The 26561-nt window shown below is 50.0% G+C and overlaps 3 protein-coding genes across 3 annotated transcripts in view; 1 reads left to right on the top strand and 2 right to left on the bottom strand.

Moving 5' to 3' along the window:
- Positions 1 to 5932, bottom strand: part of IKZF3 (IKAROS family zinc finger 3) — a 29313-nt gene extending 23381 nt beyond the window's left edge. The window contains exons 1-3 of the mRNA XM_065856422.2: positions 5864 to 5932; positions 2462 to 2515; positions 1588 to 1698 (exon numbers count right to left, since the gene is read on the bottom strand). Coding sequence (XP_065712494.2) covers positions 1588 to 1698; positions 2462 to 2515; positions 5864 to 5870 — 172 coding nt within the window. The 5' untranslated portion in view covers positions 5871 to 5932. The remainder of the gene's footprint in view (positions 1 to 1587; positions 1699 to 2461; positions 2516 to 5863) is intronic.
- Positions 5933 to 10590: 4658 nt separating this feature from the next.
- On the top strand, positions 10591 to 16833 carry ZPBP2 (zona pellucida binding protein 2). Its single transcript, XM_065856447.2, has 8 exons — positions 10591 to 10694; positions 11561 to 11641; positions 12129 to 12254; positions 12790 to 12951; positions 13362 to 13580; positions 15407 to 15492; positions 16012 to 16189; positions 16724 to 16833. The coding sequence occupies exons 1-8, from the start codon at positions 10604 to 10606 to the stop codon at positions 16819 to 16821; spliced, it is 1041 nt and encodes a 346-aa protein (XP_065712519.2). The 5' UTR covers positions 10591 to 10603; the 3' UTR covers positions 16822 to 16833.
- Positions 16834 to 21077: 4244 nt separating this feature from the next.
- Positions 21078 to 25561, bottom strand: LRRC3C (leucine rich repeat containing 3C). The gene is made up of 2 exons (XM_065856452.2): positions 25459 to 25561; positions 21078 to 23609 (listed from the first exon to the last, which is right to left on the bottom strand). The coding sequence occupies exon 2, from the start codon at positions 23538 to 23540 to the stop codon at positions 22758 to 22760; it is 783 nt and encodes a 260-aa protein (XP_065712524.2). The 5' UTR covers positions 23541 to 23609; positions 25459 to 25561; the 3' UTR covers positions 21078 to 22757.
- Positions 25562 to 26561: the final 1000 nt, after the last annotated feature.

Genomic DNA, 26561 nt, shown 5'->3' with positions numbered 1-26561 from the left:
ATTAACATCTTACCCTGGCCTTCTGCCTGATTGTTTGCCCTGTACTTGGCAATCACGGTAGTCGAAGCCCTTTTAAAAGGGGTGTATAACAGGACAGGTTGAATTGTTTTCATTGAATGGCACCTCACCTTCTGCAGTTAGAAAACAGAACAAGCAACACGTCAGCCTCAAAGGAGCACAAATACGGAATTTTTTTGCTGAAAAAGTGGATTTTCTTATACCAAAAGAGCACTGATTGTGAGGACGTTTCAGCCCTACACACTAGTTTATTTGGTGCCTTTAGGAGGGTTCTGCCTTTTGAAAAGATCACAGGCTTTCTGCAGATCTGACGTACAAGGCTCCACCAGACGATATCTAGATTTGATCAGGCTCCAACTTCTGCTCCAAGCCCCAGAAGTCCCCACTCTGTATTTAGAATGTCGTTCATTAATAATTCAAGATTCACAAAACACATAGTCCAAGAAACCAGAAAGTTTCCTGTGATTATGACTTACTATGAATGCTTGACAAAACATGGAAAACCCAGACCTAATTGTACCAAAGAAAACCACCTTCTAGCCAAATTAAGGCAGTGGAAAGGTGGCTATCAAATGTTTGATCTCACTCTGAGTCAGTGGCCTCTTGTTCTGCTGGTGGCCCACAGTTGACGGAACAAACCCTGCGGGCACGGATCAGACAGGGCTTCAGGATAAGAAAAAGGAGAGTTTTCTGTGATGGAGGCAATTGCCAGCGATGAATTGTGAAGATACAGAAGCAGAATTGCTTGTTCGCAAAAAGGGTCGATGAAGAAAACCACTATTAACATTTTTAACATAATCTATTTCCCAAGAGCCATCACCAATACTAAGGTTATTTCTATTCTGCAATTCTGGAGAATACTACATATTCATTTTTACCACGGTTAGTGATCCCCAAACGATAATACTCCCACCATGGCAGCACTGTTAGAATGTGGTTTCACTTATCTAGAGGAAAGACAGATAGTTATTGACCTGCAAGGGTTGCTCAGTGACTAACGGTACCCGCTACCGTTCTATAGTGGGCATGGGGGTCTAGTGGACAGCAGGGTGACCATGAGCCAGCACTGGGCACTTGTGGCCAGGAAGGCCAATGATACCTGGGGTGCATTAGAAGGGGGTGGTCAGTAGGTCAGAGAGGTTCTCCTGCCCCTCTGCTCTGCCCTGGGGAGACCACACCTGGAATATTGTGTCCAGTTGTGGCCCCTCAGTTTCAGAAGGACAGGAAACTGTTGCAGAGAGTCCAGCGCAGCCACCAAGATGCTGAAGGGAGTGGAGCATCTCCCGTGTGAGGAAAGGCTGAGGGAGCTGGGGTTATCCATATTTCATAAGTCCTGTAAAAGTGACCCTTATAAAATGCATGTGAGGTTCCCTGATGGAAAAGGGTTTACTCTTCCTTTAGAGTATGTTGAAACACTGTAAAGTAATTGTACCATTATTCCTTTTACAGACATGCAGGAAAGCCAGAGCCATGGTCCAGAATAAACTTTTTGATCACTCACACAGCATAATCAGATGAAAAAAAAGACAAAACATAACTCATTTTTTCAGAATTCTATCCCCCCTTTACCTGCTGCTTCTTCACTAGGCTGATTGTGTTCCTTCACATCTTCCCCATTATCCATACTTTCCATTTCCTGGGATTTGTTCAGGTTACAGTCTGTCAAATCCTCTTGTCCTTCTGAAAAGAACAAGAATTTACTATTTATGCTCCAAGTATATTTCCAGGCGATTACCTCAAAGTACCCACAAACTCCCAATACTGCTCACGATGTTCTTGTAGACACATTAATTGCATTTTGGATGAATGGATTTGCTTCCCAAAGTCATCTAAAAACTCTCACACAGAGCACACACCTTTGATTAAATCTTAAGCTTTTGCTCAGATTTAACCATTCTGGAGATTGTTCTAAACAATACAAAACAGGAATAAATTCCAGGATATGTTACTCTATACATCATATGTATTCTGATAACTGCTGCTGGCAGGCAAGTTCTTCAGAGCCTGGAGAAGGAATCACAGCTCTACTTTGTTCATTTGGGCAAAATATTAATCATTCTGGCCCCCGGCCAGGAAGCTGCTCCAGCACATTTAATCGGAAACCTCTTTGAACCCAGTCGCACTTCTCTGCTTATTTTACACGAGTCTTTTTAAACACCAACAGTATCAGAAGGTTTCCTGCTGGTCACTGCGGCACCAGGATGGCCCAGAAGTCCATGCTTCTCTCCTCTGAAATAAAGCCAATTTTTTTTAGTAAAATTTGGGTGAAATTCCCACAGTTCTATTCAAATTCTAGAATTTACTTTTTGCCTTTCATGCCCCTCTTCACTGCACTGGTTGGTCTCCTGGGGATCTAAACAAGCTGCAATTCATATGTTTTTCTCAATTTAAATATAAAATTCTCAAGGGAGGGTGAAAGAACATGAGTTGAACAGCACTGTACCTGCAGCCATGGGCTGCTCCTGAGGATGACTTAGGTCCATACCTGCCTGTGAATCTGCAAAAGACAGAAGAGCAGTCTGAGTTGCTCAGTATTAGAACCATTCATGACAGTTATTATAATGTTATAAATTCCTGGGGTTTCGACTAAAAGCAAAATTGAAAGCGCAAAATTCTCGAATCAATAAATACCAAGTAATTGTTGCATTTCATTGGACAACTTCTTTATATCTTAAATACTGGTACATGCCCAGAAAAGTGATTGTTTTCCAACTTCAAAAATCATAGAAGAGAACAACTTACACTTTCAATTTAAAAATCTCATTTTGCACCCTGTGAGCATAGCGTGGTGGTAGTCACTCTATATGACGCAAATTTCCATGAAGCACAGAGTACAGATATTTTCACGTTCCTTTTTCAATAAAAACAGAAAAACCCTGTTATCTCCACAAGCTCTAGTTGGTTTTAATGGAAATGCAAGCCTAGTTCCCATTTAGAGAGTCAGATAAGGATCGCATCCGGAATTTTTAAGAAGTTTGAGGACTAGGTTTGTGGCCTGGTTTCCAAAAGCGCTGGAGCCAACGTGAGCCGCAGGTATTTCCATCTCCCACTCCGGTGCCCACGTTGAAGCTGGTGAGTTTAACTGGAGTCACAGATCCAACCTGTCCAGGCATGACTTCACTCAATGTTTTGCTGGCTTGAGACTTCATTGACATGAAGACTGATTTTCTTCACTGTGTCACAGCCACCTGCTTCCTTCCTCCTTCCTTTCCTCTAGCTATTTCTCCCCACCCTTTTTTTTGCACATCTTGGAACATAACTAATAGCTCCAGGACTTGTCAAAATTCATTCCTGGCAGTTACATAACAGAAACACACAGGCAGTGGCCAGGAGGTGTTAACCGCTGGTGACATTTACCCCATCGTCACCTCTCTCTGCCACGGTTGCGTATGGAACATTTCTGTGGTCGCTGCAATGTCAAAATACAAAGCTCTGTTAACTCTACAGCACCGGAGCCCAGCATCAGGTGAGGCCATCCAAAAACTGGGCTGATGCCTCCAACAAAATAAGGGCAAACTCAGAAGAAGAAATCTCAAGCCTTAGTGGTCTCTTCATATTTAATCTCAGGTCTCAGGTAGTTTAAGCTAGATCCTTCACTCTATGTGTGCTGGAAGGGGAAGGCCTAGGAAGCTTCCATCCCTGATTCCGTAAAAATAAGACCCTATTTCTACCCAAAGTTCAGAAAAGCACAGTGTGGGCGATCACTTACGGAACACGTTAGTCTTCCCAAGCTTCAAAGAGATCCAAGGACTAGGGCGCATGGAAAGGAGACGCTTGTCTTGTGTGTGTTGCAGCTGACGCAAAGCAGAAGTAAAATTCATGTGTTTTTGAAACCCATCCTTAGCCATCCTGTGTTCTACGTCAATAACCAAAGTAGGGCAAAAATATTCAAATAGCTTGCTGAAAAAGTGTTCTGGCATTTTAATACTCAACTGTATTAATATTTTATCCTGGTATTTGACCAGTAACTAGAAGCAACAAAACAGCCTGGCTGTATTTTACCCCCCCTCAAATTGATGGTTTTCAAATAAATGATAACACTAATACCCTTCTATCATCAAGACGGCTGTAAGCGACAGAATCGGAGGTGCATCTTGAATTATTGTAATCTTACCTGTTTTCCTCCAAAGCGAAAACCAGAACATTGCCTTTTTACTGCCAGCTGCAGTTTCCAACCCAACAGCATTGCAAAGGGGACATCTTTTCAAATCCTGTATGCTCTCAGTCCTCCTATCACCTCATATGGAGCAAACACAGCTCCTCTCCTCGTCTTTGCGCTGCCTTAAGAGGCACAAGCAAGCGAATGTAAAGCACACACCAATCCTGGCCCCTGCCCTACAGGCAGACTCCCACAGCTTCACCCCAGTGCTTTTGCAATGCACAGCACTCGACCCTTTTCACCCCAGCATATTTTTCACCTTCAACCCACATTGCACTATTAAAAAGTGAAAACCTATTTAATTTCCCCCCCCGAACGACCTTCTTCAGCATTTTCAGTCTCAATGGCTTTCTAAAGAAGGTACCTGGATCAAAAAAATACTCTTTTCACTTTTAATAATGGGGTCTCTAACACTTTGGTGCTCTTAAGCACCATGCATTTTTCGAAGCGACATGGGCATTTTAAGCGCACATGTCATTTTGGGAAGAAATCCTGATCAGCAATGTGTAACCAAGGATAATACTTTTCTCATATTGTAGCACATGACCTCCTGCAGACAGCAGGACATGTAGAAATTCAACATGTTCAGCCAGTACAGCAAGTGGAAATGACAGCATGGAGCCAGTTCTTGTCATCTTTGCAAAAATAAACCCATCACAAAGAGACAACCCAAGAGATCACAGACTTTGGCTTCCTAAACCCAGGTCTCCACCACCTACTCATGCCAGTGCCCGTTTCCCAACCAAACCAAAACCTGAAGGATTATTTGCATGTTAACTGTAAGCGTACAAGAAATAGGAACTCACACACAAAAAAGAGACTTCCCAAATAATCTCAGTTGTAGCGGTAGAAATGTAGTTATTTTCTATTGCAGGCTAAAATTTCTGACATAACTCAAGAGCTTTCTTCTCCCACACAAGATACACAGTGGTCCCAGCTTGATCAAGAAAATAAGGCTCCAATTCAAGCGCCCAACTGCCAGCAGCCTCATTCCTTCAGAACATGAGTTACATCTCTCAAGCAGTGATCGTCTCAATTAAGTCAGACTCTAAGAGAGTAAATACTTAAATACAAACATCTGAAAAGCCTTTAGCAAAGGAAAATACATTTTTAAATAGACAACTGCATCTAACTTAACCCAAAACTTCAAGTCATTTGAGGCAATGAGGAATCTAAACTCAAGCCCTGAAAACAATGAGTTAAAATAAGAATATCCACCTCTGAAATAATAAATCAAAGGATGCTTCGCAATGCTGCTTTGCCAGGCTTGTTAAAAGCATCGGTAATTTTGCTTCTCTTCAAAAGCGAATTAAGCTGTAACCCAGGATTAACTTGCAACATGTTCTTTTGCTGGCTCTGAAAGTTCCACGCACGTTTCACAAACGAAAAGAAATCAACACACCCGTTAATTCGTTAAAACCTAGAACACGAACGGTAGATAAAGCCGGATCTAAACCCCCACTTTATCACAGATGTTGGAATGCTTCCGAAATTAAACAGAGAGGGGGGAAAAAGCCCCGTTCGTTTCCTGTTTAATCGCAACCCGCGATTAGATGTCTCCTCCAGAGCCTGCGATCTGCTGGCAGAAAGCGCTGAAGAAAACGGGAGGTGGAGGGGGAAGCGGGGTCGGTGGGGAGAAACCCCCCCCAAGCCCCATCCCGGGGAAAGAGCGGAGTCGTTTCTCACCTTCCATGCTCCGGCCGCGCGTCCCGGCTCCACCTGCCCGGCCGGGCTCGGCGACTGGCGGCGGGACCTCCCCGGGCTCCGCTCCCTACCGCGGGCACCGCGACATCCGGCCCGGCGGCGCTGGGCGGGCGGAGAGCGGCGCCGGGCGGCGGCCAACGGAGCCGACCGGCTCGCGGGGACCCGCCCGCCTTGGGGACAAGTGGCACCAGGAACACGGAGGTGACGGGCAGAGCTCAGCAAGACAGCGTGGGCAGAGTGGGAGCACCTGCAGCCCTGAGCTCGCACAACGCACCAAAGCAAAACACGAAACCCTGCACTTTAGAGAACACATCGCTCTCTGCTTCGTGGGAGATAAGAGATAAGCTCTGTCGCCAGCATCAGCGCTGGCTCCACAGGTAAAGAATCACAGAATCATTTTGGCTGGAAAAGATCCTCAAGATCGTCGAGTCCAACAGTTCCCCCACCCCTGGTACTGCCCCATATCCCTGAGAACCTCATCTCCATCTGTTCAACCCTCCAGGGATGGTGACTCCAGCACTGCCCTGGGCAGCCTGTTCCAATGCCCCACAGCCCTTTGGGGAAGAAATTGTTCCCCAGATCCAACCTCAACCTCTCCTGGTGCAACCTGAGGCCATTTTTTCTCCTCCTGTCACTTGCTACATCCCCAGGTCCCTCAGACACTCTCATCACACTTGTGCTCCAGCCCCTTCCCTTCTCTGAACTCGCTCGAGTGCCTCAAGGGTTTTCTTGTGGAAGCCACAGCAGCTCCTTAGGCAAGGACACCATCAGGAGTGAGACCACAGGAGGCAGCGCCAGGTGTAACAAACCAACCCTGAGGGCTCAGCCACACTCCTGTGCCTGGGGAATCGCACATCTCCTCATCCAACCACTGCACCTTGAGCTGGACCAACAGCTCCTTCCAACCCACATTTCCAGTTACAAGTACATCCAACGAGACACGAGCGCTATTTTCCGCCGGTGCTGTGGGATGGGAAGCCATCTGACAGCCCCTTTTATGGAAGGGTAGCCAGCAAGACCAACAGATCCATAAACCATTATGGACAACCAGCCAAAAATACTACTTAGCGTTTTAGGGATCCCTTCGTCTCTAAGATGTGCAGCAAATGCTGACACCCAAAGCAGCACGGGAAAGCTGGCGCTGGCAGGGATCAGGTCACTCAAAGGACAACAGTTATTCATACAGAGAGTTTCGCAGGGCGACACGGAGCTATTTTGTGTTGGCAGACTTCTGACTCCTTTTTATTTTACATGGCAGAGCCAAGCGGTCAAAGCCTTTATCCAAACTGGTGTGGTAATTGTGCACCACACACATGAAAGGGCAACTGCATCCAAACTGGTGTGGTAATTGTGCACCATGATGTGCACCACACACAAGAAAGAGCAACTTCTTTTTTACATCCTGAATTTCCTTTGTGTGCGATTAGTCCTGGCTCTGTTTACACATCACATAAACATGGTAATGCAGCCTCGGCTGTTACATGAATGCTGCTTTCTTTGCATTATTCGTTAACAGATCGCACTCCTTGGACTCCACATTAAAATTAAATGGCTAAGATTAAAATTAAACTTAAGTTAGCTATTTTTCTTAACAAAAGAGCACAGCAATTTAAAAGAAAAAACAACTTACAAAATTATTTCATAAATTAAAGATGAATTGCACTCATGGGGGGATTGTTAAATGACAATTTTTGTACATTTAAGACAGAAGTTTGAAAGGAGACTCTCCCCACAGGGCTCAGACGCGGCTTTGAGCAACCTGACCCAGTGCAGGATGTGCCTGCCCATGGTCTGACCCAAACCCTTCCATGATTCGCGAGGAAGCGTGAGCTGCGCCAGCCCAGCGCAGCCTTGACTTCACACGCAAGCTCAGCACCACTCATGGGATTTTCCTTCACCCAAACCCGGAGCTATTTACCAAAAAAAGATAACAACTGGCCTAGATCTCAGATCAGCACAGAACATCAGCACAGCCCGTACCTGGCATGCTTTGACATCAGAGCACGTGTTTGTGGCTTCAAACTGATGAGCAGGGCAGACAGCAGAGAGAGAAAAAAGGAAAAACCAACCCAAGATGCTGCAGATGATGGAAGCTCACTGATGATTTTCAGCATAGCCGAGGCAGATGCACTGCTGGACCCTCAGGGTTATTGCTGCATCCGTTTGTTACACTTTTGTACTTCTTTCATCACATTGTGTAGTTGGGTTTGGTTTTTATGGCTCTGCAACTCAGCTGCATTTAAAACTGAGAAATGAAGGTTTGGGGATAGGAAGATTGATGGCAGCTTAATCCATTTTGTTCCTTTACTATAATACATACAATTTCCACAAAGGGGTCCAGAAATCAGTAATAATACTCATGCAACTTGAGAATCTACAACTAACGAAAATGCCACTGCATTCATTGTGGCCCTCCCTGCTTTAGATCGCTGACTTTAAATATGAGAGACAACACTTGTCTTCTGCATCCCAAATAACATCCAGATTCACAAGACCCTGTAATCCTGGAAATATCCCTACATATCTCCTAGGATAAAATGTTTGCATTTTAATGATCAAACACCTATGCACACCATGACCAACAAGTTTGCAATAGCTTTTTTTCCCCCCCTTCTTTCATTTCCTACTGGCAGAGCTTCTGGCTATCAGCAAGAATACCTACTAATCCATAAATACACAACTTAACATTTTGTCTTAGCAAATCCTCCCCCCACCATTACCCCGTTCTTAAAGATAACCAGCTATTTTATTCTTTTCTTCTTACCAATCTGTCATGACACTTTATCAGTCTGTAACTTAAAAATATTATAGACTGGAAAAAGGAATGAGTCATTTGATTGAAGACACAGGCATCTAAGTTTATAAAGGTTTAAAACTGCAGACGAAGCTTTATACTAAAAATACTATTTTATAATAATTAACGAGCTGGGGACTGATGGGCTGTGTAAGACAGTTACATAACAACAGGGTATAAACACCCTGAGGAACAGAGGATGTTCAGACTGCAACATTACTAGTTCATAGCAGACACGTTAAAAACTGAATCATTTTGCCTATAAGGCGTAAGCGGGAAATGTTAACTTTGAGTAAAACTGAAAACGTTCAACACATGGGAACGCCAGATCTTTTGAGGTGGTCCTAATTACGAACTGTTCAGCAGCTCAAAGAAATTAAAAGTGAAAACCCTGTCATGGTTCTTATACCTTGACAGACCACTTAAGAGTTAACATCTTGGTCTAAGGAAGAAGAAAGCACCGCAAGACATTAAATGAGGGGGGACACTACTTAAAAATACCACCAGGCTTGAGTAAAAGTATTTTCCATCAACAATTTGATAGCTTCTTTTTCACACTTTATTTTGCACGCTTTCTTAAGGAAAACTCATAACTCAAGTGTGGGTCTTTTTTACATGGAACTGTTGAATTAAAATATTTACAGCTATCTACAAAAATAACTATCATTCCCGTGTTTACTGTTCCATATTTGTTATGCAAACACTATTTCATCATTTTCGGACACTGGTGTGGTCTGAGGCTGCACAATCGATATGATTTAGCTAATTACCAGAGACCTGGCCACAGCTCCTGATCTTGGGTGTCTCATGATGTGCAGGTTGGTGAAATGCAAGTACCTCCTCTCCCCGGTCACCTGGGTTTCCTGAGTATTTTCATAACACTCACTCTAGAAACAAAATATTTCTACTTTTAAGAGCTTGAAAGTCACAAGCAAGTCTTCCAAAACATGTAACTGACTTAAAAACCAACCCCGAGTACTTAAAGTAATAGGTAGCATTCAGCTGTTTTCGAGCCAACAGGATATGCCCAACTCTTATTTTCAGTCTTTCTCACAGCAAGTGGCAGGAATGGGGGTTTTTTTGTTGTTGTTTTTAAGCTGCAAGTGCTTCTCCCATAATGAGTCGCTGCAGAAACCTGCAGCTGAAGAACAGCCGGGCACGCAGGGCTTGCAGGGAGCTGGAGACGTGGAGCTCGGAGACGCCAGCCCGGCCGCCCCTGCGGTGATGGGGTTCGGTGCACCAAGCACAGACAGACAGACAGACAGACAGACAGACAGACCGACCTCAGCCCCTGCCCAAAATGTTTCTTCACCAAAAGGGCTGTGCGGCATTGGAACAGGCTGCCCAAGGCAGTGCTGGAGTCACCATCCCTGGAGGGTTGGACAGACGGACATGAGGTTCTCAAGGACAGGGGGAAGTGCCAGGGGTGCGGGAACATTTGGACTCAATCTTAAGGGGCTTTTCCAACCAAAAAATCATTCTGCCTAATTCCTCCTCCCCCCGCAGTTTCCCACCCTTGCCCACGCAGCTGGAAACGCCACTTTAGAGTCAAAACCCACATTTCGCTACGCACTGTGGAAGAGCGACGTGGTAGTTTCTCAGCCATAGGGCTAAGGCATAAGAGCCCGGGGGGCGGGGGGTGGCCAGCAGGGCCATCCTTCACTAGCCAAGTGACCTGTGAAGCGATAATAAGTATTTTTTACAAGCACAGGGCGTGGGTGAGGAAGAAAAGAGGTGATGGTGGTGAAGCGGGAGCCTCCAACTCCCACTCGAAGCGCCGCGGTGAGAGCCGGCGCGGCCCCGTCTTCCCCCGGCAGCGCTGAGGGGACGAGAAGGGCGGGAAGCGGCGGGCGGCGCCGTTACCCCCACACGCAGCGGGGCGGGCGGTTGCGGCCGTTGTCGCGGGGGAGGCGGCGCTCGGGGCGGCCATGGCCACGGCCGGGGGCTGGGGGCGGTCACGCTGTCCCCCAGGAGGGCTCCTGGGGGTGGTGGCGGCTGCCTTGGGTGTCCTGGCAGGAGGTACCGGGGGAAGGAGCGACAGGGGCTCCTCAGGGCGGCTGTGAGGGTGGGCGGGGGGGCGCTGCCATGTGTGGAGAGCGGCTGTGCTTTGCAGGACCTTCCTGCAGCTGGTGATGGTAAAACCCACTTTTAGAAGGAAAGGCGAGGAGCCCAGCAGTGTCCTGCTCCCTGGCAGCAGTCGGGGAGGGTCGTCACCCACCGTGACCTGGAAAAGCATCAGAAAACAGCACCTTATAACAACTTGCCCGTCTGGGGGCTCTTAGAACAGAAAACCTCAAGCTGCTGTTTCCCAAAAGGCAAAGGCTTGAGGGAACGGCCTCAAGTTGCACCAGGGGAAGTTGAGGTTGGATCTGGGGAACAATTTCTTCCCCAAAGGGCTGTGGGGCATTGGAACAGGCTGCCCAGGGCAGTGCTGGAGTCACCATCCCTGGAGGGGTTGAAAATACACAGAGATGAGGTTCTTACGGACACGGGTTAGTGCCAGGGGTGGGATAACGCTTGGATTCAATCTTGAGGGTCTTCCAACCAAAATGACACCTGTTGCCCCCGTCCTGGCTCCTCTCAGGGTCACTGGGAAGAGCTTGACTTTCTAGTTAGATTTTATAACTATTTATTGGCTTTTTGTAAAGAGAAAGGCTGAGCTTGTTTGGACCTAGTGCGTTGAGGCAGGTTTGCAATGTGGGCACTAAAGCAACAAAACCAGGCAAGTCAGCAACAAGCCCTTGTTTTTGAGAAAAGGGTGTGGAAAAGAAAGAAGAAGAAAAGCAAGAAGAAGAAAAGCAAGAGACAAATTCACTAGGACAAAGATATATGGTCAATCACGCATTTAGATTTCCCTCTCATATATTAAGTCCTTTTCTCCACAGTGACAGCTTCACTCAAGGAAAAGAAACATTCCATTGATTTAATTGAAAAGAATTATGTGTATGGCAACACTAAACATGAAGGTAAACTTGTCTTTTTGTATATATATTTAGGTCTTACTAGACTTTAAAAATGGAGTTTTAAGTACAGTGATTGTTATGGAAGTGACACAACCAAGCTCAGCCAAACAGTTCTGGAGGCTCCCACATATAATCCTGATCACGAAAGTAACAAGAAAGGGTGGGTTTGGAAACACATTTGTCTCACAGTGCTACTATAAGCACAGCTGAAAATTTAATGTCTAAATGAGGGACCCTCTCTGCAAAAGGCTCAAAATTCGGTGGTTTTTGTGAGCTTGTGACATGGTTTTGTGTAGGACTCCAGTGTCTCCTACTCACAGTCAGCACCCACCCAACCACGGACAGTTCCACAATATCAATAACTGCAGATACAATATTAAACCTTATGCCTTTCAAGTCCAAACATGGAAAAACATTACATTAAATATCTCTTTGAAATAAGTATTTTTGTAATTTCATTTCACTTAATTTACCTTCTCTTGTATTGCAGTTGATGTGTATGTTAAGATGTTTACAAACAGCCCACTTCTAGTATGTATGGATTTGGCTCGTTCTAGAGAAGAGCTGATAGATCCCAACTATTTTTGGATTGGTCCAGATGGAGCAAATTTAGAAGGTTAGTCGCCTATTTCCACTGCCCACCTCAGCCATTTTCCCCCCAATCACTAATAAAATGGGCTTTTTACAGTTCTTTCACAAACTCAGAAGCAGCCTCTGCCTCGAGGTGGCGGGAAGGCAATCAGGAAAATACGCTGAGATAAATAGTTTCTTTTTTCTATTTACAAGGGCAAAAGCCAACCACAAATGGCTAAGTAGATTACTGTACGTGAAATCACATGTTTTCCTTGTTTCTGTTGAGGTCACCCTGCAATAGGATGCTGGGTCCAAAGAGTCACTTGGTCCTTTGTCAAATTTTTCCATGAGCTCTGACATTAGTCTGTGTTTCTCTTCTCCCTCTAGAATTTCCTAATGATTGGGATAGAAGTAAATTTGCAATGTCCTAAAGATCATAAATTTTAGATTGTTTCAGGCTAACATTAGTTGGTGTCATTATGTACAAGAGCAAGATCTCATCTTCAAATGTTCTAAATGAGCAGAAGATCAGAAACCAAACACTTCCAGTAATCAAATATGTCCTGTTTCTATTCTAGGGCGAATATATGTGAATCTTACAGAAACAGGAAAGTTGATGGTGATGGGTTTTAAGGAGTTTATGTCTGGAGCTTACACTTGCACTCTTTCTCACAAAATCATCGAATCTACAACACAAGAAGAAAGAGAAGTGTTGGAAGAATATAAATTCATGGTATATGGTGAGATTGCTGACTAACTACTACGCTAAGGCACATCACCTCTGCATTTTGGGAAGGTTGTGAAGTCATGTTTACTGCAAAGCTTAATCAAAAAATAATTAGATAACATTTTATCCCAGAATAGAAAATGATCACTAATCCTCTCTCAAGTTTTGGGAAAGGTTTTAAATAACATACGCACATAAATTCCTGCACATTTCAAACCAAAATGTCTCTTCCTATTTGAGTCAGCTCTGGCAAGGACAAATTGGTTCTGTTCTGGTTAATGAGTAAGCATTATTTGTTTGTTTGCTTTTGAATAAGAGCCCTATTTCAGATACAAAGTGCACTGATAGAGATGATAAGGTTCTATATAAGATTCCATCTGTGGTTGCACTGCAGAACTCACACACAAACACTTTTTTTTTAAGCATACAGGGAAGCCGACCATGCATATCAGGTATTTGTTCGCTTTACTACAAAAGAATGCAACCTAGCAGCTAACAGCCAATTCTTTGAGGAGCTAAGGAAGATCTTAAATAACATCATCTCTGATCTAACGTGTCACATCGTAGAGTCGTCCTACAAATGCCACTCTGTCAAGATACCAAAACAAGGCCTTCTGTATGAGCTATTTGTTAGTTTTCAAGGTAACGCATTTCAGTGTTTGTTTGGGAGGGATCATTTATTTTTATGAACAACCCCAGAGTACTATAAACAGCAGCTGAAAGACATCAAAGTCGAGTACACCTTCAGAAGTCATTTCCCTGCTTTCTTTTGGAGTCCCTGTATTTTTTCTTACTAGCCCACAGATGGAGCTAAAATGCAGTTTATATGTTGAATTTGGAGTTACAACCTGAGCGAGAAATATTACTTTTCAAGGAGTGCAGTTGAAAGGGCTTGTTGAAAGGAGATATTTGATAAGATGCCATTTTTTTTTAAAGGAAAATGGCTCTATTTATTTTTCGTTATTTGATTTTTAATAAAGTCTGCGACCTCTGTGGTTTCACTTGATTCGAGGAAACTACACAGAGGTTAAAAGCAAGAGCCTCACAGTTCCTTCATGGCAATACTGATGTGGCTCTATCGCCTTGCAAAACAGGTCAAATCAACCCTGATATCTGCCCCAATTTAGAGATATTTTATCACTGAGGAAAGTTACTCATTAATGCTTTGACCACATTCTTTTCTGTATCTGTCCCCGTGGTGTGCCAAGAGGGACCATCCAACAGGGTGTGGAACATATTACCAGTTTTTACCAGTAAGACAGGCGGCCCTCAGGACAACTGGCCTCTGGAGGTGGTTGACAGAGATAGGAAGCCAAATAGCCCGCTTGTATTCCAGGAGGAAATAGTTGGTGACTCACTGAGCCATCTGGATCCTCACAAGTCTATGGGACCAGACGGGATCCATCCCAGGGTGATAAGGGCCAGTTCTGGGCCCCTCAGTTCAGGAAAGACATTGAAGTGCTGGAGCGGGTCCAGAGAAGAGCAACAAGACTGGGGAAGGGACTTTAACACAAGATCTATGGGGAGAGGCTGAGGGAGCTGGGCTTGTTTAGTCTGGAGAAGAGGAGGCTTAGAGGTGAGCTCAGCACTCTCTAGAATGACCTGAAGGGCAGTTCTAGCCAGGTGGGGAATGGTCTCTTCTCCCAGGCAGTCAGCAGTAGGACAAGGGGGCATGGACTTCAACTCTGACAGGGGAAATTTAGGCTGGAGATTCGAAAGCAATTCTTTGCAGAGAGAGTGGTCAGCATTGGAATGGCTGCCCAGGGAGGTGCTGGACTCACCGGCCCTGGAGGTTTTTAAACTGAGATTGGACATGGCACTGAGTGCCATGATCTGGTCAATGGACTGGAGTTGGACTTGACGATCTCTGACGTCTTTTCCAACCCAGTCGATTCTGTGATTTTGTGGCCACTTTCCGCCTCAGTAAAGAAACATTCAGAACAAACTGAGGACCCAAAGTTTAAGTTTACATAGAATTTCAGCCCTTTCTGTAACCTGAGGGTATTAGGTGAGAATTTGGTTCCATTCTTCCTACCAGCTCAGCATTTTTCCCCCTCATTATTTTATTGGTTGACCTCTGACTCTTGCTGGAACAAAGCAATTTAAGTAACTGGATGGAAACCACCAAAAGCAAATCTGTTTTCCCCCCCACACCTTTTATCAGTCAGTCATTTTTCATCATTCAAATGCACGCAGTCAAAAGACCTATTTCAAAACATGATCTTGACTGCAGACAGTGACAGGTAAAAACAAAATCACAAAACATCACCATTCTTCACAAATTAGAGGCAAAATTAAGAGGGTACAGTAGGATGAAGTGAGCACCGTAAGATGCTAAAAACACTAATGCATTTTATTTGTTGATGTTTCTGAAATGAGCCTAAAAACAACCTGCTTGAGGTATTTGAGTTCATTGCAATCTATTTTTCAACACATGTACGTGTGTCCTTTTTGCCCCCCACCTGCAGTAAATCCTTTTGCACCAGGATGGGAAGAAGTTTGCCACCAAGTTCCTTACGATTGTGAAGATGCGACAAACATGAAAGTCCAAGAGGTTCTGTGTCAACCACCCTTGTGTCTCCTCTGCGTATTTAACACAAATTTCTGCCTTAGCCGCAACAGATTTGTCTGGTAGTAATCCAGCTTCACCCAGATTTTATGGGATTAATGCCATTGTAAATGACAACTCATGGATTTCAAATAATGCAGTTCAGGATGGAAAACTCCTTTTACAAGTCAAATTGATGTAAACAGTTTAAAAAAAGGCTTATTATTTCCTTTATATTTACCTCTAAGAATGAAGAACTATAAACATCAATATTTATAATAGTATACTGAATTTCCAGCTTTCTAAACTAAAACTTTATTATTTGGTAAATGGAATATAAAGTAAATCTAGTGTAGCTGATTTCTAAAATCAGTTATCTCTGGCTTCTTAATGTCAATATCCATTATTAGATTGACACTGGGCCTGGGTATGGGAACCAGGAGTACAAGATATTTACTGAATTGTTAAAAATCAAGAAAAAGCAACTCACTGTTGTATTATTCTTCCAACATTTCTGAACTTTAGGCAAAAGATCGAATTGGAGCATTTTTCCGTAAGCAGACATATGCTTTGAAGCACCATTTTCAGGCCCTTCCTGCAATACACTACGTGGACAACAGCTTCTCGGTTACTCACATTGACAGTTGTCGACCAGGTTTTGGGAAGAACGATATCACCCACAAGAAATGCGCGAGCTGCTGCGGTAAATACAACCATATGTTGATTTAAATATCACTTTTTCGCTCGGGCCATGAGTTTCTCTGAAGAGCATTTGGTAGATATCAGTGTCAAAAGTAATGATATTTCCATTCATCTTTTGGAAAGATATTGACATCACAGATTTAAGAAAAAAACAGATAGGAACAGAAAACAAGCAGGCAGGTTTTGTTGGTGTGCTCATGGGTGTAACTGTATTTCCAAAGAGAGTGAGTGGGAGCAATGAAGTGGTTTGTTGTTTGGGTTTTTTTCCTTCCAGGTCACTGGTGAGTGATGATGCTCAGGCTACAGAGCAAATAAAACCCAATTATCTTCATGGTAGTGCTGCTAGAAAACACTCAGCTGTTTTAATAGCTCTTCTGCCAGCAACACCTACTGCTGGCCGTGGAGCTTGGGCTATTTAGCGAGGGGCAGCGAGCTGGGGAAGGGCGAGATCTCACTTCTCACAGCCTCAGGAAGGCCCATGGAGGTGTCGGGGGGTCCCAGTCTGGCTGACACCCCAACTCTGTTCTCTTCACAGTGGTTTGTGAGCCTGGAACTTACAGTCCTAACAACGAAGTGACCTGCCAGATTTGTTCAAAGCCTCAAGTCCAAATATATGGAGCAACAGCTTGCTAATAAACTTCCGACGGAAACTGGAAAACCAAAGAGCAGCTGTGAAAGCTTTATTGGTTTTGTCACGTCCTTTTTGGTTTTAGCTGCTAATTCTGGAATCCCACGGTCATTTTTGAACAATAGCAGAACATCCTCATTCACACCCCCCTAGTTTTTCTGTGTTCAGAGACCACTCAATCTGGAAAAGTTACACAAAAAATGAAGTGTCAATGCAAGGTAAAGCAACTTAATGAGGTAAAAAAGGACATTTGTCACAGGGCTGCTAGTGCAAAGAGTCTGTTTCTTGGTGGGGACACCAGCCACACCACAGCTTTGTCCTGCAGTAAAGAAGCTCTAAACAATTCGGGCAAAGATAGCAAATAGCTGTAGTAGAATTACGTGCCATAGTTACATATGCCAGTCTCTATGAGCCATTTCTAGCACATATTAATGGAAGTATTTAATCTTTGTGATTTAAAAACATTAAATGCCCTTCCTGTTATTTTTCCCCATTTTTCTGGGCCTAAATGTTCCAGCCCACCCTGTGCAAAACTGCACCATGCGCAAGTTAACGGACACCAGCCCGCTCCACCAGCAGAGCAGAAAGGAAATCAGGTCTCTGACAAGAGAGAGGGTTAATAACATTCTACAAATGCCCAGTTATTATAGTTCTCTCCTTCTGCTCCCCAAAAAGAAGCGAGTATGTCCCAGGAAGAGGCTGCACAGCCCTCGCCTGCTGCATCTTTTCCTTCAGCCGCATCCAATCCTCGTGGCAGAGCTCTGCCGGCCCCAGGTGCCGAGTTACATGAGCAGATGATCCTCTTACACCAGCTGCAAATTCCCCGTCAAGTTCACCGGATGAGTAACGAGTCAAGATACAAATTGCCAAAACACTGAGATAATGGGAAAGGTTTCTTTCCAGAAAAAAGGACATACTTCGCTCTGCTTTTGAGGGATAGCTGCTGGATCTGCAACAATTCATCATTTTGCTCATAAAGCACTATTAGGAAAGATTTTATTTTACTACTATCGAGAGTTCCACAAGTCAGCGGAGCAGCCAGCCTGTCACAGGCTTCCAAAGCCACAGTGGAGCTACCGAAACATGGGCTTTTTTAAAATAAAACCACTTTGCTTTAAGCTGCAAACCGAGCAAAGAGGACCCTGCACACACACAGCCATAGAAATCCACACCCAGCTCCCAAGCACAGAGCCATTCCTTTGTTTTTTGCGCTCTGTAGGACTAAATCAAGCAAAAAAAGCACTTCCTACTCCATAACTGCGACTTCTTATGGCATCTAGAAATTCCTTGGTGGGTATTCATCCAAAAATCGACCCGATTCAACCCAGTTCAACTCATCCATTTTGACAGGAACACAGCAGGAGACGGTACGGGCACAGACCACGCTCCGAGCTTTTCAGAATCATTACTTATTAAATACTGACGAATAAAATGTACCGTAACGAGCATTTAAACTGCCTGTAGGCTGATTATCCGAGCTGCCAACTGGACACTGTGTGCACAGCTCAGGCTAATACAGATTAAGCAGACGGGCTCAGCGCTCACTGCCTGCATCTCTTGGCCTATTTCACGACAGGAACGCCGCGTGCATAAGTTATTACAGGGAAAAAAAGCAGTAAGTAGGTACTAAATGCAACGGCAAGTCACAAATGAACACTTACTCCTTCTAGAAACTGGAGGAATAGGAAGCTTTAGTAGCACTTCAAGCTTTTCAGCAAACCTTAAAAGTCAAAAGATAGTTCAAACATTTCAGTGTTTCATCACAGAGGGGTTTGTGTCATTGATTCTCATGGTTTTAACATCAGAACTGTTTTTTCTCCCAGCATGGAACAAACCACTTGAGAAACAGTGTTGGAGCACTCACTGCAGAGCTGCCAGCGACAGGACCGCGTGTGACGGTGACACCTCTGCTGCCATGCGACGGTTGTCTCGTAACTTCCCGCAGCATCTTTATTAACCCACAATGGAGCTGCTCCTCAAAATTAAAGTCAAGAGGAGTTGAACAGGTCACCGGGCTGCCCAGGACACACAGAGCTCCCAGTTCACTCAGACATACTAGAAACCATCAGCCTGCCCAGTAGATTATAAGGCTGTGGGGAGGAGCAGGACCAGGTGCCCTGAGATCAGCACATCCCAGCATCTCATCACACCTGTGAGGGGAGTGACACAAAGAAACACCAGGTGTGTCGAATCACAGAATTGTTTTGGTTGGAAAAGCCCCTCACGGTCATCGAGCCCAACCGTTACCCCAACCCTGGCGCTGAAATTCAATTTTCTCCTGCCCAAGTCCAGCGACCACATTTTCTGCGCAGCTCTGTCCCTAAAACAAACAACATCATTGGATTAATGAGCCCTTTGCAGACAGTGAATAAATATGATTCGTTATTGGCAGCAATGCCACTGTAAATGGAGGTTTTTTGTGGTGAAAATAAATAAATAAGGCTCCGTAACTGAAGGGCCGTTGATGAAGTGTAGACCAGCTTTAATCACAGCGTAATTGCTGCCATCGGTTCTAATTACTTATAAATATTTTTTATAACTGTGGAAATTAAACAATTAGACATCCTTCCTTCCCTCTTCTAAATCGAATCAGTTAAAAGTTCAGGATGTGGTCTGGGGCTGCGAATGCTGAACACGCTTCATTCACGGGCTGAGAAAACCATTATTTTACTTTTCTTTAAAACACAGCAAACGCTTGGATCTACAGCCAGGCTGAGCTCAATCAATGGTCAAATATCCAGCATCGCTCAGTCCCTGCACTCCCAGGGGGGTTCGGAAGGGGTGTCACCACCAACAGGAACCCGATTCTTCAGTCTTGCCCCAGTGACACATTTTCCTCCATCCCAGAGAGGAAGAACAGCCCCCTCGACCAGGCCAGTTAATTACCTGCACCTTGGAAGTTAATAACAGAGATTTACGGACGTGCTGGAACGGTGCAGAAGGAGGTCAGGCTGCTAATTCTCCCATTGCTGATCCCAGCAGATCAATCTGCGGTACATCAGGAAATGAACTACCCAGAAATGCAGGATTAAAATGGATTATTATATTTCCTCACTTTAAGAAGAGCATTCACTGAGCCCACTGTGCACGCTGAGCACCGGTTCCCAGCTCCTGGCAGGATCTTGCCCTCAGCAACTTGCTGCAGGAAAGTAAATAGTAAGTAAGGGAAGTAATTACTAATGACATAAATCCACTGAACTTCAGTCCGTCCCGGAACAAATGATCTTCCTGAAGCTTATTGCAGATTTTTACGAGGTTTGTTATGTATTTTATTCCACTGTATAACCACATACCGACTGTTCCACAACCAGCCAAGCTCCCTCATGGCAGGAGCTGCCACCGGAATCCACCTCCTTTCCCCTATGCTCATTAGTATCAGCTGTAACGAGCCTGGTGGATTCCAACCTAATAACTCCTTGTGCAGGAGAGCTGGGCCAGGCACCAGGCTGGTCCCTGGGGGCTCAGTGTCACCCAGCCCCATGGTGGGACACCGGCAGCACCCCAGGGACCCCCAGCCCCGCAGATGGGGTGGCAGCCGGGTCCCCAGCCCCCCCCAGCCCTCCCCAGCTGCTTGGGGTGGCAGGAGGAGGATCCCCAGGGAGACAACTGGGGTTGGGGATGGCAGCCATCTGCTCGGGAGCCTGGGGTCTGTGGGCTGTGTCATGTCTGGAGACAGCCGAGTGACAAACGAGGTTAATGTCCCTCCAGCAGGATCTGTCACTCTGCGTTAGGTCCTGGGTTTCACCCTCCATGGCACAGCGTGGGGAAAAGGTAGCGATAAACTGGCATGGGGCTGCTGTGGATGCCACAGCCCTCGTGGGGACCATAGGGACACAAGAGCTTGTCCCTCATGGCCACTATGGTCCCTGCCCTTTGTGCCACGTGATTCCCAGGTCCGGTGAGAGCAGGAGGGATGGGAGCAGAGCAGGGACCCCACAAACCACCCCACATGGTTCCAGCACGACGCAGCTTGAGGACCAGTGTGGTGACGGTGACCTGAGCCGTGGCGTGTTCATTTATTGAAGGCGAAGGCAGCGTTACCGGAGGGACCGAGGATCGTGTTTCTGACAGCGCCAGCAGAGCCCGACGTGGCTCTGGGAAGACATTGGCTGTCACAGGTGTCCTTCATCCTTCCCTTGCAGACAGGATGTCATCGGGACAGAGGTGACCCTGGCACAATGGGGATGCCACCCACCCCAGCACAAAGCCATGGGAGCAGCACCCTGTGCCCCCCCAAACGCACACACCAGCACACACCGGGCACGGGCTCCAAAGTAAAAGCCAATTTTATTGACGTATAAAGTAAGAACATAAAAGGTCCCTTAAACAAAACACATATTGGGTCAGATGGTCCAGGTGTCCCCGCACACCATGGGGGATGCCCACGGGGGAGCAACCGCTGGTGGTGGCTCGGTTGGGTCCCCCCCAGCCCCTTTTCTCTGGTTGTATGGAGGGGGAGCTGCCATGGGGCTGGGGGCTCGGGGGGACGCCTGGCTCGGAGCCGGGGCTGAGGTTGGTTGTGCGTTGCAGAGCCCCTGGTCTCTGCTGGGAAATTAGGCACTTGTGGAAGGGCCGTGGGTGCCGCTCCCGACCGGCTCCAGCCCACGGCTCCCACCAGCACCGGGGCGCAGGAGGTTGGGCAGCAGGTGGGGGACAGAGCCCTGCCTGTGCCAAAACGCGCTGCCCGTGCCAAAACGCGCTGCCCGCACCAGGGACTGAGGCCAGAGCCAGCAATAAGCACCCGCCATGCCGGGGCAGCCAGAGCCAGCTCTGGCCTGGCACAGAGGATGTTCCAGCAGCTTTGGTTGGTGCTCTTGGTGAATTAAGGCAGTTTAGCTTCAGTTGGTTTAAAAAGAAAAAGGGCAAAACCAGCAAAACCAGCTCCCTTCAGGACCAGATACTTGGTTGGAAGAGTCTGGGTCTGCTCAGGCTTTGCTCTGAGTTGCCACTTGGACCCTGCACCCCCAAAGGTGGCACCGATCCCCACTCACACCAGCACCTGCCACCTCAGCCTCTACCTACCAACACCAGGGACCTGCAGCCCAATACTGGAAGTGTCAAGAAGGGACTTTGGGGCATTTTAGGGGAGATTCAGGCTCCTGCCAGCAATGCGGGAGTGGGGAGAGGGTGGAGGAGCCACGGTGGTTCCCTCCATCCCCATCTCCCATCACAGTGACCGGTCGGCAGCCTCGTGCGTGCCGGAGGGAGCGGTGGGAGCTCTCCTCGATGGCAGAGCAGGGCTGCTGGGGGTGCTACACCCACCCTGGGGAGCACCGAGGGGAAACCCACTCCCCAACATCCCAGCAGGGCTGGACCCACCACCTGGACCCCTCGGTTCCCCTCCGGAGATGGGGCAGCATCATCCAGAGCTGGAGTGGGGCACCCCCAGACCTGCCTCTCGCCTTTCCCAACCCGTGTCCCCACGTCCCGCTCTGTCCTTCGGTCCCACTGGGACCTTCGTGGGGCCGGTGACCCAGCAGGGCATTGACCTCGCGGCCGTACCGCTCATCCCCACAGCGCAGGCAGGGAGCCAGGCCCAGGCTGCCCCACACCGCCGGGAACACCGCAGGCATGCCGGGGAGGGATTAAAACACCGATTCCACTAATGCCCCAAGGGATCTCTGCAAAGGAAATCTAAAACTTTGAAATGAAGTCTGAATGTCCAGGTCGGTTGCGTGCCGGGGGGATGCTCAGGTTCTCTCTGGTCCTTCGGATGCTGCAGCCACTCTGTGCTCATTGCCAAAAACCATCCACCTCTGCAGCCGCTTCGCCCCTCGCTGCGCCAAAGCCGGGCACTCGCTTTCTCAAGGAGAACAGAACAAATCCACGACTATTTCTGTGCAATGACGGTGGCTGGTGACAGCTCCTGCAGACCGGTGAGCCTGCAGAGCGACCGATCCCCGGCTCCACGGGTCCCCATGTCCTGCGGGATGCCGGCGCCTCACACCACGGTGCTGATGGTGGACGACTCCTCCGACCGCCGCTGTTTGCTGGGCAGGGACTTGAGGTACTCCAGGTGCCGCCGGGCATCCTCCTGGTTCTGCCGCACATAGTAGACCAGGTAGGAGATCACCATGGCGAACCAGCCGAACATGGTGACCAGCATGGCGATGTCCGTGGTCTTTTTGTACACATTGCAGAAGTCCGTGTCGGCAATCACCTGCAGGAAAGCTTTGCCGACGTGCTCCTCCTGCGCCGAGGAGTCGCAGACGATGCCGGCCGAGGAGCCGGCGGCCAGGTCCACTGTGCGGATCAGCTCCTGCAGCCGACAGTCGCACAGCCAGGGGTTGTTGGAGAGGTTGACCTTGGCCTTCAGGTTACTAAAGGCGTCTTTGCTGACCGACACCAGCCTGTTGGAAGACAGGTCCAGGGAGTGGAGGTGCTCTGCCAGGCCCCGGAATGCCCCGCTCTCCACGCTGGCGATGGTGTTGTGGGACAGATCCAGCTCCAGTAGGAGCGGCAGGTCCCGGAAGGCGTCACGGGGCAGGAAGGGGATTCGGTTGGAGTCCAGGTAGAGCTTGTTGGTGTCGTTGGGAATGTCCCTGGGGACCTCGGTCAGCTGAGCGTTGCTGCAGCGGAAAGTCTTCAGCCCCTCCTCTTCCGAGGGGTAGCAGCCCACGGGGAACGCAGCAGCCGAGTGGAGGCAGGAGGCCAGGAGGAGGATGGTCTGCAGGAGCAGCCACATGGTGACCGAGCGGAGGAGGACCCGCTCTGCCGCAGGCATGGTGCCGCGCTGGCTTTATCACACGGCTGCTGGCCCAGTGGCTCTCGCCCACGGTGGTTTTGGCTGCATCTGAGATGGAGACAGCAAGGAGACAGCGTCAGACCAGGGTGCGGAGAGGCAGAACCGCTGCTGTGCCCGCCACGAGCATCACGGCTGGCTGTGAGATGGGGTCAGGGATGGGGACAGTGACACGGACAGGGATGGGAACAGCCAGCATAGCTCGTGCGTCCGCCATCCCCTGCCATCAGCAGCCTCGCCCAGGGTCCCTGCACAGCACGATCAGGCTCCAAGGGGCCGAGCAGACACGTCTCCGGCGTGCCGGCAGCTGGGCTGTAACAAGCGGAGGCGGCTCGGGCTGAGCCAGAGGTGGGGGTGAGCTCCCTCCCGCCAAGGTCACCGCGGTTTGGTCACTCGCTCGCACGAGGCCAACACATCCTGCAGCAGCGGCCGGCGGGACGTGCCAGCGGCGAGCCCGGGCTCCAGGCGAGCGGCCGCTGCAGGGAGCCCCCGGGGAACATGACGGAAAACACATGCGGGCAGAGGCAGAGCAGGTTCCTGCTCCCTGGCTCCATCCCCAGCAGCACCCAGGGCACACGCAGACACACGTCGGGTTTTCCCCCGTTTTGAGGGGACTGGGGCAGGTGGGTTGCTTGGCACCGCTGTCCCCTGCCACTGCGGCCATGGGGCCGGGCTGCCCACACCACCCCGTAACCATGGTCTCCATCCAGCTCTTTATTCCGGAGGGGAAAAACGTCAGCAGGAAAGAAACAAAAACAGAAAAAGGAAATTCACTGGAGCTGAGCGTGTAAGCGAGTTCCCAGAGTGGTGGCAGCAGATAAGGGCCACGGCCGAGCTCTGCGAGCGCACTGCCCGGCTTTTCCAGCCATGGGTCCCGCCACCTCCAGGGGCTTCAGATCATCCCTGGCAGGGCCACGGTGGTGAAGCCATCAAGGCAGGATGCAGGTGCTCTCCCACCACCCCACCATTAAAGACACGGGTGTAAAAGGCCACCCCATTGCACCCCATCAGGCAAAGCTGAGCGGGGCTCCCCAGCAAGGGACAGAGGTGCCACCCAAAGGTGACCCTGGTAGCATATTCTGGGTGAGCACCCCAACTGCGCCAAAACACCCCAAGGTCACACTGGTGCAGAGCCGACCCCTGCGCTGCGATCCCCCCGGGCTCCTGGATGGCCCCGAGTGGGACCAGGGCTGAGAGTGGTCGAAGGGCACCGGGAAGCCCAACCCTGCACCGGCACATCAGCCCGGCAGGAGGGACCAGGTCTGCCAGAAGTAACCCGGGGCAAACGCTGCCCCTCGGGATCCCCCTCCCGCTGCAGGGGGGGAGCGCTGAGCCGGACACCGTGGGAAACCCACCGGGGTGAGCCGGGAACCGGTGACCCGGGACAGGGGGGGCTTCATCCGGGGGACCCCCGCGGGAGGGATGCGGCTCTCCAGGGCCCCGCGGTGGGCTCGGATGGTTCCACCCGCCGGTGCTCCGGACCGTGCACCGCAGCGAGGACGGGCACAACCAGCGCCCCCGCCACAACGCCGGGGGGTCCCCAGCCCGCAGCAGGGCACGGGGGGCCCCAGCCGGACCCCGGGGGTCGCCGCCAGCCCCGGGGAGGGCGGTTGAGGTGCCCGGGGGAAGGACGGGGCTGTGCGGGCTTCAGGACCCGCCGCGCACCCAGCGCAGCCGGGGATGCCCGGGGTTCCCCCGGGCTCCCCCCGGCACCGGGGGCGTTGCGGGGAGGGAAGCCCCGGTGCTTCCCCGGGGGAAGCTCAGTTCAGCTCAGCTCAGCTCAGCTCAGCTCAGCTCAGCTCAGCTCAGCTCAGCTCAGCTCGGCGCTGCCGGGCCCCCTCCGCCGCCGCTTCCCGCCCTGCCCGCTCCCCGTGCCGGGGGGGTCCCGGTGCGGACTCACCTGCCGTGCGCAGCCCCGCGGTGGCGGAGCGGCCCCGCGCCCCGGGCCGGAGCGGCCGCGCCCCGCGCAGCGCGGCGGGCCCGGAGCCGGCGGCGGCGACGGGGCCGGTGGGCGGGATCCTCCGCCCGGGCCTCCCCGGGGCTCCCCGCCCCCGGCCCGCCCCGCCGGGGGGGCCGCAGAGCGCTGAGCACCCCCGGCCCTGCGCTCGGGTCGTCTCCAGCCACTCGCCCCCGGGAGAGGCTCTGCCCCGGGACCGCAGCCCGGGGGGAACCGGGGAGACCCGGCGACGAGCCGCCGGGACCCCCGAGCCCGGGACAGCCGGCGCAAGGGGCTCCCGGGGGGGCACCGCGCCCCCCGCCCAGCCGTGTCCCCCCCGACCTCTTGTGGTAACACCCCCGGCCCCGAGCGCCCCCCCGGGCACTGTGCACCCCCCGGCTCTGCCCCCGCCGCCCCCCAAGGGGTCCCCCGCCCCTCCGCAGTCCCTTGGGGAGAGCAGGACCCCCCTAGGCCGGCGCGGGGAACGTGCCCCCAGCCCTCCGCCTGCAGCCTCCCCGCCCGGTACCGGCATCGCTTACTCGGGGAAACCCGAGCCGCGGCGGCAGCGGGCGGGCAGGAGCCTCCTGCCCTGCCGGGGGGGTCACAGCGGGCCCCCCCAGCCCAGCCCTGAGCTGCCCGGGCCGGGGCTCGCTGGCCTGCGCGGGGTTCGGTGCTCCCGGGGCGCCGCCGTCCCGGGACACCGGCGGGGCCGGCTCAGGACCATGGAGAGCGGCCGCCGTTACCGGGCCGGGCCGGGACCGCCGAGCGGGGCAAAAGCTCCAGCTGCCCCGGCCGGGCCCCCTCGCTGCTCCGGGCTGTTCCCCGGTGCGACACGGGGCACCGGGGCCGTGCCCTTGTCGTGCTGCAGCAAGGACGGTGGCGGCTGCCTGTGCCCAGTCCCCGGTTCTCCTTGGAGGGAGCGCTCGGCGCCGCACCGTGACATCCTCCCGCTGCTCAGGGAGGATAAACCGTTTACGAAGCGCCTGGTTTGGATCTCGGCTCAATTAGCAGAACAAAACCTGACGGGAGAGGTGCAGCCAGGCAGGGCCGGAGCCAGAGGCTCCCCT

Source organism: Patagioenas fasciata, chromosome 22 (genome assembly GCF_037038585.1).
Source record: "Patagioenas fasciata isolate bPatFas1 chromosome 22, bPatFas1.hap1, whole genome shotgun sequence".
Lineage (NCBI taxonomy): Eukaryota > Metazoa > Chordata > Aves > Columbiformes > Columbidae > Patagioenas > Patagioenas fasciata.
The sequence above is the reverse complement of the archived record's forward strand: the minus strand, read 5'-3'. Positions and strand labels throughout refer to the sequence as shown.